The following is a 14,270-nucleotide window of genomic DNA, read 5'->3' as shown; positions in this document are numbered from 1 at the left end:
AATTTAACTATTACAACAATAACTTTATATTTTTCCTCCGAATTGTCCCTCCGAAAAATTGTGAATGAAGTTGGGTATGTAATTTTCATTGTTCAATTCCAACGATTGTACTTGTGTTGTTTTTTTTAAATCTTATATAGGATTTGAGGACCTAGCGTTTTATACACTGAAAAGTTTTGTGCTATTCGTCATTTTCTTAATATCGTTAGTTATCATGCCATGATGAATAAACAACGTATTCTGGACAACATCATATTTTCCTGACAGCTTTTAGTCTTAACAATAACAGGAGTTGATCGTTAAGTGCGGATTACAACGCCTCGGAGATCCTACTTAACTTTCGCCCCCCGCTGATGTTGGTTGGTTCAACCAATCAATGTCAGCAGGGGCCGGCTTTTCGATCTCGCATGAAGCTCATCATGTGTGTGTGTGTGTGTGTGTGCGTGTGTGCGTGTGTGGCCGGAAGCAAAAATCTCAAGTGACATGGTTCTAGGATATATCGCATAAGCGATCAGTAAATCCATTAGCCTCGTCCGCAGGCATCACTGTTTTAAGTTTATCTCTGATTAGGATTTCTATATTCCTCCAGTATGGTTTTAGAATACACAAAAGGTCACAATTTATTACAATTACTCGTGTTACTGTATCAATTTTGACGTCAACACGCGTGCTTTCCGTCTTAGGGACGGACCATTAGATAGTTGATGGGGGGGGGGGGGGGGGTTGCGTAAATCCCCCCCAAAAAATAGAGCAATTACTTAAACCTCAAAACAAAACAAAAACAAAAAAAAAACAAAACAAAATATCGTGCAACCTCTTCTGCTAGAAGAAAAATAAATTAAAAAATAACGTTAAGCCAAAAAAATAAATACCGGCGTGTTAAAAGGCAATCTGGTCAACATCATGTGTCTATTTCAAAGCGCTCTGATTGGACAAGCAAGATGTGATACGGAAATTTCTCTCGATCTAGCAACACTATGTGTGATCACACACTGTAAGCAACAACAATATTTTTTTACAAAACGATGGCTTCCATAAAGATTATAAAGAACGGACAAGTCGTTGGAGTATTACCTGCTGTAGATACTAATGATACTCTGGAGACGCTCCACCGTGACATCGAAGATGATTTGGATGTAGACCCTTTTTTGTTTATCTGTCAGAACGGGGGAAAAGTCAGCAGGCAAGATGAACCAAAGACTGGCCTCACTTCTGTAGCCACAAGAAGAAGTTCATCGGTTGATCAGAGCACTTATATAGAGATTTCCATCGCTGATCCTGAACCGCAAGCAAGTGAACACTCTGATCCTGGCGAACCTCTAACAAGTCAACAATATGATCCTCCAAATTTACAAGAACCTTGTACAAGTAAAACAAGCCAGGCTTCAATGTTTGGGTTAAGAAAAATGTCTTCTTGTTAAGTGAGAGGACTGAAAGTTTATTCAGATATTGAAATTGGTCTAGCAAAAGGAATGGAAAAGAAAAGAAGAATATTTTGGAATGACATGGGAAGAAAGCTGTGCCATGAAACACATAACTCCAGAGATTAAATAGGAAAGATCGTCAACAAGAAATGGAGAGAGCATCAGTCTGGACTTTTGATAGATGATGCTGTAAACCTAAAAAGCACTGCTCCTCATCAAAAGTCCTCAACTATGAAGAGGAATGCAAACAAAATTGCTGCGGATATTGAGGAACTTGGAAAGATCAACAGAGAGTTAGTGGATGTTAATGATGTAAATACAAGAAAACTATTGGAGGCAAAAAGAAATTTTTTAATGTCAGACCTCAAGAAAGCCAATGCAGCTGCCAGAAAGAACATCAAAAGAGCTAAAAAAAAGTTAGTTAACCGATATTGCATTGGAGTATTGGAGTTTTGATTGACGGGAGTCAAAACGCATGTTTTGAAATGGCTCCGAATTCGTCATGGTCGAGTAGTTTTTAAAGACGCTATAATATAACAATTTTTTTTTTCAGAAACGAGTTTTTAAATACAGGGTGCCTATTATACACGGGCGCGTATTATACTCGGATGTTCAAAAACATATTTTGGACTGAGTCGGGATAGTTTTTTTATCCTTCAATTTATTTTGACAATAACCAGTTGGATTGGAACAGGATACGTAAGTAGTTATCAGAGTTATTTTATACTATCACATTTTTACATGTTAATGAGGTTTGCTTAATTTCCAACCAGCTTTTGCAGTGGACCTAAGGAAATTGCTCTACTAATATTATTTATATACCAGCTCTACAAGTTAAAAATAACTGCTAACAAAATGACTGTTTTGTAAGAATCCTACAACCCTGCTTGATGAACACCTTTTTGTATTACTCATGTTGTAGGACTCATGGCATGCAAGTTTGTATGAAAAATTCAGAAACGAGTGGAAGCCTATTGAGGATGACCCAGAAGTCATACAACATAAAAGGAGAAAGACCGACGAAAAGACAACTTCAACAATGAGTGTCAATCTAAAAAGAGGGGCTATCAACTGGGAACCCCAATACCCAGAGGGAGAAGATGAAGTGTCTTTAAAGAGGCACAAAATCTTTTTGCAGAGTGAAAGTGCAAAAAGAAAGCCTGATTAGGAGAAAATTTCCAACAGAATGGAAATAACATTTCCTGACAGGAGACGTTTCATGAATGTCAGTCCAGCAATGTCGGCCATCAGAAGAGAATATCCAACATTATTCAATTTTGATCAGGTATGTATTTGTATTTGGGATAACATTAAGAGTAAATAACAGAACTGGATGACCTGCAACATAAACATTTTCACAACAACGCCAGTCAGTATTTGTTGCATTTACTAGTCTTGCTATCAAGGCCACTGTAGACTTTCAAATACACAATCAAGACAAAACAAAATTGTGTTCTTGGCTGGCTTGAGTACAAACAACATCAAATAAGCTATTTGTCAAAAAATAACTGTTTGCACTGTAGCTACACTATAATGTAATGTTCTCAGAACAGACTACTAAAAAAATACATCTTTTTTAAAAGATGGTCGCAGAATTTGAAAGAATCCTTGGGCTGAAACAGAGTGTTGTGGCTACTTTCACTGCCAATTTCCACCAAGTGGCAGAAGTCATACTGACTGTGGCAAAAGAAAGTAAAACCGCAAAGAGAGTTGAAGCAGTCCCGAAAATGTTAGCCCTTTTGGACAGAGAGAATGATGATGATGATGCAGAGGCCACACTTGGGAAGGGGCTATGCATTTACGATAAATTACACATCCCACCAAAAATAACTTTGTAATTGAACTTAATAAATGAATAGAAAGGAAGGGCAGAAACTGAAGTGATTATTTAACAATTATTCACTGAAGGCGAAGTGAATATCGGGGAATATTTACCGAGACGCAAGTCTTCAAGTGACGAGGTAAATATTCTCCGATATTCACTGAGGCTGAGGCAAATAATTGTTTTGGTATAAATACATAGGTGATTCTTTCAAAAAAAAGAAAATAAAAGACAATTTTTCCCGGTAACAGCAACAAAGCGTCATTTTGGATTATCGCTGGAGGTGATTATCATGTGATAGTGTGAGTTTCTTGACCAATCAGCGCGCGAGATTTTTAATAATCACCTTTGTATTTTGACTAAAAGGAAATGATCATCAATTAGCAGATAGGAGGGAGTGGACAAACGGAGAGGGTTATCATTTTCTGAAATTAAAATATAAGTATTTAATGTAAAGTTAAATTATTTCAACTGGTTCATTTAATTTTTACATATAGAGTGAATGTCACATGTGATATCTACATGAATATACTGCAATTATCAGAACCCCCTTTACTCTCCTATACAAAATGATAAAATAATGACAAAATACATTAAGTATCACCTGTCAGTCATTTCACACAAATACCTATGTCATGTATATTTAGGTAATTATCTTTTTACTTTCTCAGATGAAAAACAGAAGTTTCAATGGCTGTTTTGCCATATTTGGTCCAACCAAAACCTGGGTCTGTGTGCCAAAGTGATTTCATGCAGTTCATTCCGGTTAGTATTATTGAAGTATTAGTATAATTTATAAAGGACTGTGCAATTGAAAACAATGGCATAATTACTCGGGCTACCTGTGGTAGGCCGAATCTAGGTTTTCTATCTATCGTTGTTGAGAATCTGCCATGAAAACGAGGTAATTATGAAAACGAGGCAGAGAGAGTCGAAATCACATGACTGCAGTTGGACATCTTGATGGTAGCCCGAGTAAATGCACCAGAGTGCATCTAGTTTCTAACAGGTTTACACTTGAGTCACTATTCACTGATGCAATCCAAGTTTGGATTTAAATTTTATTTCATTCACAGAAGATTGGAACAAGCAAATATCTTTTTATGAATTGAATACTGCAGTCTAGCTCGGCACGCTTCATGTCCTTTGACTGTAATGCCAGACAAAATGACTTGTCTCCTTTGATCCTTTTACCTCAATCACACAATGCTATTTCGTTCGGATTCAACCTTCTTATGCATATCAAGAAAGGGGAAAAACTTATGATGCATGCTTTCCCTAACAGGAAGGATGTTGGCTGGTTCAAATGCTTAGCATCTATCTTATTCTTCTTATTGTTTCACTCTTCGATTTTATCAATATTTAACTGCATGTTTAATGATAGTTGATAGTATTTTTAACGACAAATGTACTAAAAAGATCCGGCAATTGGCTGGTTCAAATGCTTAGCATCTATTTTATTATTATTCTTATTGTTTCACTCTTCCATTTTATCAAAATATTTAAATGTATTTTTAATGACAGTATTTTTTTAGGGTTTTAATATCTGTTATATACATTTGAATATTCATGATCAATAAATTTTAGTATTAATATTATAATGAGTGCTTTAATGAGCATTTATTTATGTACTCAATTTTATGTGTTAAGAATCATTTTACTCCAAATAAAGAGTTATTGTGGATGCGTTTCTTCTGTGTTTTCATGACTCTTTTTCTTGAGTAACATTTATCGAGACTTTGAGTAAACTTTACTCTTTGCGAGTACTTTTAACTCTAATGAAGGAGTAGCTTGTACTCATTCCTGAGTACTAAATACTCTTGACTCTGAGTATGTATTACTCTTTATAAAACGTCATTTTTACTCACTACTGTGGATGCATGTGTAAACTCGATATTTTGAGTTGTAATCACTCAGCTGTTTTTGCAGTGTATGCAGGCAAAGGTCGGGGTGAATTTCTAATAAATTTGCCATTGCTTTGCCATACATCTGAACACATGGGTAAATACAATACCCCAAACTGAGTATATCCGATGTGAGGTTTCCGTTTCAATTCATTGCAATCAAAACATTTCAAAACAAATCAATAATTTTTCAACTGAATTATGATGGATGTTGGCTTGTTTTTACGACTTTCGAGGGGTGAGTGCATGCAGGTCCATCTCAGTCATATATGTCAATTTTTTCTCCTAACGCATGACATCAATGTTGCGACCACATTCATTCAATCATTGTTTTGCTTTGATGTCATGAAAGTGAGGTTATATGCGTTGATACACACAGGAAAAAACGCGGACGATGTATTTATGATATGCGTAAGTCGTACATGCGTTTTTTCCAGTGACAATAAGAAAACTTACCCATTAACCTCAGCTGTATTTCAAACCGCTAACATCCGTAATATTATTTGAAGCATCAATTTTGTTTAGTCTGAACATATGAATTCATCTTTTTTATTGGCAATATATGCAATTTCATTCATAATTATTTTAATTCATCTAATTTTAAACTCATCAAACAAGTCATTCAATTTTCATTTTGACTCTCTAGTTACTGATGCACAGTTCAAACAGTTTATTTTTGATAACTTTGAATATTTTTCCTGGATGATACTTTACTGTCATCTCCATCATCCGTACAATTTACGTTGTAAAGGACAAACAATTAATACTCTTTCTTTGTCAATAACATCGTACGCAGCAATAAACTGGCTGTGTATCCTTTGTATGGGAATGAATGTAGAGGGCCCTTCCATTTCAAACAAGTTTCTGCACCAAATTTCATGTGGTCTGCCAATCCTGTGTCTTTCTGGATGACGCTGAAACCATCGAACCTTTGCCATACACAATGATTCCTGCTTGCCATCAATTGTAATGGTTTGTTTAAGAAAGAAATCGACAACACCGGGGAGCAAGTCAAATGAATCGACTTAATACTGCCACTATATTGGCCACACCAACTTGCAAGAATGAAGGAAGAACGTTCCAGTCTAGAGTCAGAGGACCCTAGCTTTGTCCCCGAATATCCAATGGTACTAATTCTCTCAAACGTATCGGTAACAAATTCAGTGACCGAGTGTTGAGGTAAAATTGTTTCATAAGCTTTAAAGAGATATTCTGTATAGTCATTATCAAGAACATCAATGGATCGAGGTGAAAAACATGAGTATGCATTCATATTGCTCCACTCTAAGCAACGTAGTACTTGACCAACTGAAAGATTAAGTGTTGATGGTATTGATGGGATGCTTTCGCCAAGTGTTCCTACGTGTTGTGCCTCCTGAAGAAGTTGAAATACTGGTCGGAAAGTTTCTCGAAATCTCTCTGGTAAAGGGATATCTCTTAGTTCATGCTTTTGGAGACTTTTTCTCATGATTTGTATTTCAACAGATCTATTGTTAGTTCGAAACGCTCCTAAAATCCTATTGAAACGTTCGAAGCTGAAAAGCCAAAATGAATATACAGGCCCGTAATCTAAAATACATTGTTTGAGGTGCAGGTGTAGATGCATGTTTGGCGTAACACGTTCCTTTCCGTATCTTTTTTCAAACGATTTACAAAATTCCACTAGGTAATCATGTCCTTCTTGTAGCTCTTCAGTTGTAATAAGTGGAGAGCAAAAGTGAAAGCAGGACAATACGAATAACCTCCACAGCTCCAAATCATGTGTTGGAACGATATTCCAAATGCAGAATACAGAATACAACAGAGTCCATGTTTTCCACTGATCAGCAGTAAATCCTCCAAACGATATTGATATCTTTTTCGGGAGACGCCCAATAAATGACGGTGCTTTGAAGTCATCTAACTTTTCCTGGATTTTATTCAAATTTCCTTTGGAAATAATTGGCGTTTCAGCATTTAGCCATAAATTTTTCATTAAATGTTTTGCTGTCCCTAAAAACAAATTGTGCATAGGATCAACAACATGGTAACGAGTACAATCGAAGTAAGGCAACTGTAAGAGTTCAGAATATCTTGTTCCAGCGGAAGTTTCAATTTGGTTTCATTCATCAGCGGTTGTTGCATTAAGTATTTTCTGAGCCTCTCTTCCATGCTCTTCATTTGTCCTTGGTGTATCGTCATCTTCGAAACCTGAAACATCCATGCTACTAAAATCTCCGGGGGAAAATCTTGTGCGCTTTGAGCACCCTCGGTGAGCAGTACATCCTAAGAAACCGCAAACTTTTCTTAGTGCAGGAATGTACAAGCAATACAAAGGAGGGCAGCTCGAAAACATCTTGCTGTTCTACTCCAATGAGGTCGAACTTGGATGCCTTCGTGCCACAATAAGTTCAATTCGGCTACAAGTGGTTGTAAGTACGTATTGATATTCAATTTGGGCTCGTGTGGACCAGGTATTACCCCAACTATTATTACGTTTTCCTCTTTCTACCTTTCTTTTCTCGGAAGATTTAGGAGGACCATATATATGACTCCAACGCTATAGACACTGTGCTTAAAAGGCTGAAATCAGTAAACATTCAGCATAAAAGCATAATCATTAGGCTGGGCAAGAAAAGGAGTGCCGTTAAAATATTGCCAATCTTTCCACACTTGGCCATCGTAAATATCAACTAAAATATCGTCCGGTACATTCCGATTTCTCCACATCTCACATCTTTGTACAAAGTCTGGTCGCTTAATAAAGTGAGTTAGAGTCTCTCTGATGCTTTCATAACAATAAACTTTATGTGGGTACAATTTCGTCTGTCCATTTTTCAAACGAATTTCCTTAAACAATTCCGCTCCACAAGGTGTGCGGCAAAACAATTGACGGTGATTCGGAAAAGCAATGTGAGAACATGGTTTAGCAATGACACGCCCGAATCTTGTTGTAATGCAGTCTTGAAAACGGTGTAGGGTGTCACATTTCGGACAAACAACATACTTTGAATGCTTCTTTTTAAAAGAAAGATAATTTTTCAAGGAAAACCAATACTGCGGTTGGGAAAATGATTGGCGTAAGCTCACACAAAACCTGAAAAATCGCTTTAAAAAAGGCGAGTAGAATATCAATGCCTCTGTCTGGTACAGAAAAGTATGCAGACCAAAAGCACACAAACAAGGCAATCCAGTTAATAAGGGTCACTCAGAAACTTGCTTCAACGGCAACACTTATTTCTGCACTAGATTGTTCAAAATCTCTTTCTAGGTCTTCGATATCAATATCCAAAGTTTCAACCAATCTCCTTCTTTCATTTCCTCTTATCTCTTCATGGTCAGATTCACTGTCCGACTTGTCATCCCAAAACACTTGATCTTCTTCCTCAAAGTTATTTCTTCCGTCTCCTTTAAACATGTATTTTATTTATTGTATAACTGCAACATAGTATAAGATAAAGTTTGAAACCATTATAATACTAGAAAATAAATGTCAGTAAAAAAAATCCTCATGGGCTAAGGGACCGGTCATTATTTAAGTTGGAGGGGGGTGGGGTGGAGGAGAAATTGGGGGGGCCTGAAATTTTTGCTAGTGAAAAATGGGGGGTCTTGAAATTTGAAAATGACTTTTAGGGAAATTTTTTAAATTTTTTACTGCAACCCATGGGGGGTATTCGATAAACTTGGATGCGTTCAAAGGGGGGGCCTTGAAATGTTTTGCGTCACTGACAATTTCTCCTCCACCCCCCCCCCCCCCCCAGACTTAAATAATGACCGGTCCCTAAATGTATACACCCTATGCAAAATGAGGAAGACTGGTGACGAGCAGCATGGAAGCGAGGTCCTACAGGCCTTTGCGGGATTTTCCTTCGTTGTTTTGAGTAATAATGGATACTTCAACTAAACTTTCTGAAGAAGATATACCGGGCGCTTCGCTTTTAGGCCGAAATCCTTCAACTCTCAAGACAGATGAACTACGATTTTGGCTTACATGTAGAGGAGATCGAGGCAAAGGCTTAAAAACGAAAGCTCAATTGGTGAAAGAGGTGAGAATCGCTTCTCGCGCATTTATCGTACAACCGGTACCTGTCAAAAAAATAATATCGTCTAAAAACAACTATTATGCATAATTTTATAATTTGATGAATGAAAGTTGATTTAAAATTAGTATGTACGGCTGCTGGAGCACTCAGAAATGTAGTATTCCACAAATTCGAAGTTCGCGAAGTTATTTTTTCGTGTGTGCGAACCGATAACTTAAGTGTGAAAATATTATAAATATTGTTGTCCTCCTATTCTAAACTACTTTTTGAATTTCCCTAGAGTTCAAGAGTATATCGATATAGGTCAAGATAAAAATATTATTGACCCTAATCCTCAACAAATATACACGAAAAGAAGAGCCAGACTAGAAAACGTTTGTAACAGTCATGAACAACAAGTACAGCAAGCCGCGGCGAAATCTAGTATTGTTTACCCAACAACGGGATGGTCTTCGTGTCTAAAACGAATGCCTTTATTTACAAGAGCTGAGATGAATGTGCATGTGGCTCACTCAGGAAAGATTTTGGGATCAATAAGCAAAAGTCACAATGTCCCAACGAGCCATAGAAAAGCCAAAACGTTTTTAGAAGACGAATATTTAAAGGAACTAAATGCTGCAAGTGATGAAGACTGCTTTTACTTCAAGTATATGTGCCATCACAGTTTTAAGAAAAATGAACCCCTACATGAACTGAAAATTGCTTTGTGTATATTGACTGAAAGTGTTAAACATGCTGTTTGTAGCTGTGTTGCAGGAAAAACAGGGTTTTGCAATCATGTCTTAGGACTTATGATAAAACTATGTAAATTTAGCATTTATGACTGTAAAGACATCAAGCAACTGAGTCAGGAAGAAGACATGCATCCTAAAGTAACGTGCACATCAACCCTACAAATGTGGCACAGGACTGGGAGGAGTGACAAAATAAAAGCACAGCCTGTAATGGAGGTAATTGTTAAGAAAACTAAGCTGGGCCTCACAGATTCATCAGAAGGAGTCAAGTGTCAGTTATATGAATCAAGAAAAACTTACAAGTCTCAAGTGGCTGCTGAATGCAGATTAAAAGAAGAACTAGTCAAAATAAACCCAAAGTTTGGATTTTGTCAAGTTGCTAGTTCTGCTGGTTTAGAATGTGTAAATACACGATTTGGAAAATCCCCCAAGGGATCATATGGTGCCTATCACCTTGGTTTCACAGAATCAAATTTCCAAGTTTTTTGTAGTATAGATACTGTGCCTCGAGTGAACTATAACAACAATCTCACAACTTACCCCCCATTTCCCCTCCAAGATACTGATGATTTTGCAATAGATAACATGGCATCATTGGATGATGATCAGAAATCTTTGATGAATCACATAATTGTTGATGAACAAAAAATCAGAAACATGGAACATAAAACAAGAGAGCAATCAGAATGCAAAGAATGGAAAGAAGAAAGAAAATTCAGACTGACTTCATCTAATTTCAAAACCATTGCTATCGGACAAAGGAATCATGAGACTTTAGTTGGAAATCTTATTAATCCTAAGCTATTCACTTCAAGGTACACAGAACATGGCAAAAAGTATGAGCCAGTTGCATTGCAGCAATATGAGAGTTACATGTTCTCAACAAGAAGACCAGTTTCAGTGCACAAATGTGGTTTGGTTGTTTTGAAGGGCTCCCCATTTTTGGCTGCATCACCTGATGGCAAAGTCATTGATAGTGGATGTGAAAGGCCATTTGGTTTAGTAGAGGTAAAATGTCCGCTAACAAAATTCAATGTCACTCCACTTGATGCCTACACTGATCTAGGGTTCTTTGCAGAAAAAGTCCAAGATATGCCAAAGCTCAAGAAGAATCATGCATACTTTTACCAAGTCCAAGGACAGCTTGCAGCCACAAGGGCTCACTGGTGTGATTTCATCATTTATACCAGTATGGGTATGAGCATCGAAAGAATTGTCTTTGACCGAGAGTTTTGGAATACCTTATCTGAGAAGTTAAAGTTATACTATTTTAAGCACTTTTTAGTCCATGGTTCTTCCCATTTTTCTGCAAATAGGCAATATTAAAGTATGAAATTATATGAATGTTCATGTCAATATCATGTAAACCAATTTTATGTATTAATACTGTCTATTTGAGAAATTTATATTATATCTTTGAAATGGGAGTAGGAAAAAAAAATTATTCATTATCAGACTGTTTAATAGTCACTAAACATTCACTGTGTATCACCAATAAAATACCAGTAAATATTATAAAATGTTGAGTAAATATTTTGTTTTGACATACATCCAGAAAATGTTTGCATTTATGGTGTTATATATAACAAATAAATAGGCATTTATAAAAGATGAGCCCATATTTGCCTTATTTGCTGACTGGTAATTTGCATTTTATTCTGTGTGCTGGATTGTTGGCAGGTTCTTGACTTGACCAATAATGAAGTTATAACAAGATAGGTTATATAAGAAGATATTTTTGGATTGCTCTCAATTGACTTCCATTGATTATTGATTATATTATTGATTACATTATGATTATTGCTTTTGCAATCATACAAGTAAATTACTTTAATAAATAAATTGAAATAACTTTAATTTTGTTAACTGTAATAAATATATTTTTTATTTTATTTTTTTAATTTAGTTTATTGAGTTTGCCATCAATCTGAGGCAGGGATACCCATACATAGTTTTTTACCTTAACTGAATGAGGTCCCTAGTCTGAAGAAGTAGTCAGTATTCGAGCTAGACACTGAGGGTGGTCACGGCAAAGAATATTGTTTATGGCCTCAGCGGTTCTTTTACGTCCACCTTGCAACAAAGTTAGAGTGATGGGACCTCTGCTTTTTGTCATATATGCTAGAGAGTCAAAATGTTTGAAAATTGCCTGAAGGCTCGTATCAAATATTACTCTATCAGGAAATAATGTATACAACATCCGGTTCCCAATATCCTAATTCAAAGTTTCATTCAGAAATTATGGGATCTTGCATATTACATAAAAATGCAGAAATAGTCCACATTTGATTCACAACACCGAATAAACTCAGTGGCACTACAGAATCCCAGACATGAAAGTTTTTGATTTTGTTGATAGCACGCTCTATATGTATGCGAACACTTGCAATTTGCTGTGTGTTTATGACATCATTCCCAGACATCTGTGCATTGTCTCCGAGGAAGGGAGGGATATTTGTTGTCACTCCCAGAGGCAACAGATCATCAATAGTAAATCCCTTGTCGGCCATTATTGAATCTTTATTATTAAACTCTAGATCTAGTAGACCACTTCGTGCCACAATTACCTTGTCTGAGATGTTCCCAGTGTAGAGTTGGCTAATAAATGTGATAGCTCCACTAGGGGCAATGCCTACCAGGGTTTTCAAAGTAACATGGTTTTTATATGAGCTAAAAAGCTCACTGTTAAGAAGGAGACTACTGGGCATTTGGCACCTGATCTCAGTACAGTCTATGATCACACGAGTTGATGGATATTTTTCTTTGAAGATTTCAGGCATAGTATCATCCACTTTTTCCCTCAAAGGCCAGATGCACACTTGGGCAAACTTGAGGTACATGAAATTAAACCATGGTGTAAGAATTCTGCTCAGAGTGGACTGTGAAATACCATATAAATGGCCCAGATGTTTTTCACAAAATCCTCTCCTTAGTCTGCAGAGACTGAGAAAATACTCTTCAATCGGCTTTAGTGCCCTTGATCTTCCACGTTTTCGAGGCTTTTTCAAGTCATAGAGATCCTCATCACTGTCTTCATCCTCTCCTGCTTTATCATAGAAATCATCTGGTACGGTTTTGTTGATTGTGCCGTAATTAATGTTTTCGCATCTCTCGCCTGGATCAAGGAAATTATAAACGGCAAGAAATGTCTGATAGTTAGGGAATCCAGTGTAGTAAGAAATGTCTTCATCTGAAGTAAAGTGTTCAACAGTAAAGACTCTTGATTGTGATGTTTGGTACCGACTTTCTAATGTTGACACTTTAGATCGCAGGTCTCGTAGGTTTGCATTCTCACGTTCGAGAGTATCAATCCGCGCTTGAGCTTCCTCGAGTTTGTTTTTAAGTTCAGATATAGTTTCTTTTAAGGTTTCTTCGTTTTCTTCTGGACTATAAACTACAGCATCGATTGTAGATGACTCGTCAACCTCATTGTCACTTTGCTCGTATTTCGTGACTTTAGTATTTGTCGGTGCAGATCTCAAAGTGGGTGCTTTTCTTTTAGTAGAAGGCACAGAAAACGCAAGCTTGGAGGGAACTACGTCTGGAACTATGCCTGTGAGTGATATCTTCATTTCTGTGGCTTCAAAGTGGCGAGAGCACACTTTGGTTGTATCAATGATCTTGAAATCCTTGTTCTCGTCACGACGAATCGCGTGAATCCACCGGCGCCTCATATTTTTATCTTTTGGAAAGCAAAAAAACGATATTTTCTTCCCTGTCTGTTTATCCTTGTAACCCTTTTGGGTACAGAGAGGAACACAGCAATGTGTTGGCATTGTAAACTGTAGTTAAGACGATAAATTTCAGTAAAAAACTCTAGTAAAAAACACACTTCAATATACATATACACTCTTCTTGAAATGAGGCCTTTAGGACCTCGCTTTCATGTTTGACTCGTCTCCAGTCCTCTTCTTTTTGCATAGGGTGTATAATCTTCTAACCTGCGTGTTCCAAAAACAATTATTATATAATTACCAATAAAATATCTATTTTTCTTTATTTCGAAAAATTGATATCTTCACACGTGAAAATAACGTTATTTTCACATGTGAAAATAACTCCATTGCGATGGCTATTCAAAAATACACGAAAAGAATTGCCTGAAAAAGACAAAACATACTTTCATTGATAATTATACAATAAACAGAATATTACATGGGCGCTTGGAGATACGAAATTTATCTTCTCATGTTACTTTTTGGAAGAAATCATTTATATTCTATTTTGCACTTTGTAGTGACAAGGATTGCCAAATAATGGAATCTGTGGGACACAATATCCTTGCTCCATCTGCTAGATATCTCCATCAATGCACAGTGAGATATCTCAATTCTGTAGTGAGTCAGGGATCCCTATATTTGAGA

At 36.7% G+C, this 14,270-nt stretch overlaps 2 protein-coding genes across 2 annotated transcripts; one reads left to right on the top strand and one right to left on the bottom strand.

Annotated features, from left to right (window-relative positions):
• The first annotated feature begins 9,016 nt into the window (after positions 1-9,016).
• LOC148907509 (uncharacterized) lies at positions 9,017-11,232 on the top strand. The gene is made up of 2 exons (XM_089035270.1): positions 9,017-9,172; positions 9,451-11,232. The coding sequence occupies exons 1-2, from the start codon at positions 9,017-9,019 to the stop codon at positions 11,230-11,232; spliced, it is 1,938 nt and encodes a 645-aa protein (XP_088891396.1).
• A 902-nt stretch (positions 11,233-12,134) lies between these two features.
• LOC148907508 (uncharacterized) lies at positions 12,135-13,580 on the bottom strand. The gene has a single exon (XM_089035269.1). The coding sequence runs from the start codon at positions 13,578-13,580 to the stop codon at positions 12,135-12,137; it is 1,446 nt and encodes a 481-aa protein (XP_088891395.1).
• Positions 13,581-14,270: the final 690 nt, after the last annotated feature.

Source organism: Actinia tenebrosa, unplaced genomic scaffold (assembly GCF_029948245.1).
Source record: "Actinia tenebrosa isolate PJP-AT-01 unplaced genomic scaffold, QUT_ActTen_1.0 PGA_scaffold3__52_contigs__length_22856419, whole genome shotgun sequence".
Taxonomy (NCBI): Eukaryota; Metazoa; Cnidaria; class Anthozoa; order Actiniaria; family Actiniidae; genus Actinia; species Actinia tenebrosa.
The sequence above is the reverse complement of the archived record's forward strand: the minus strand, read 5'-3'. Positions and strand labels throughout refer to the sequence as shown.

Excerpts from the sequence above, each read along its gene's own strand:
- LOC148907509 (XM_089035270.1), top strand. The coding sequence starts at position 9,017 with ATGGATACTTCAACTAAACTTTCTGAAGAAGATATACCGGGCGCTTCG. Across the intron at positions 9,173-9,450 it reads CGAAAGCTCAATTGGTGAAA|AGAGTTCAAGAGTATATCGA; the intron begins GAGGTGAGAATC and ends TTGAATTTCCCT.
- LOC148907508 (XM_089035269.1), bottom strand. The coding sequence starts at position 13,580 with ATGAGGCGCCGGTGGATTCACGCGATTCGTCGTGACGAGAACAAGGAT.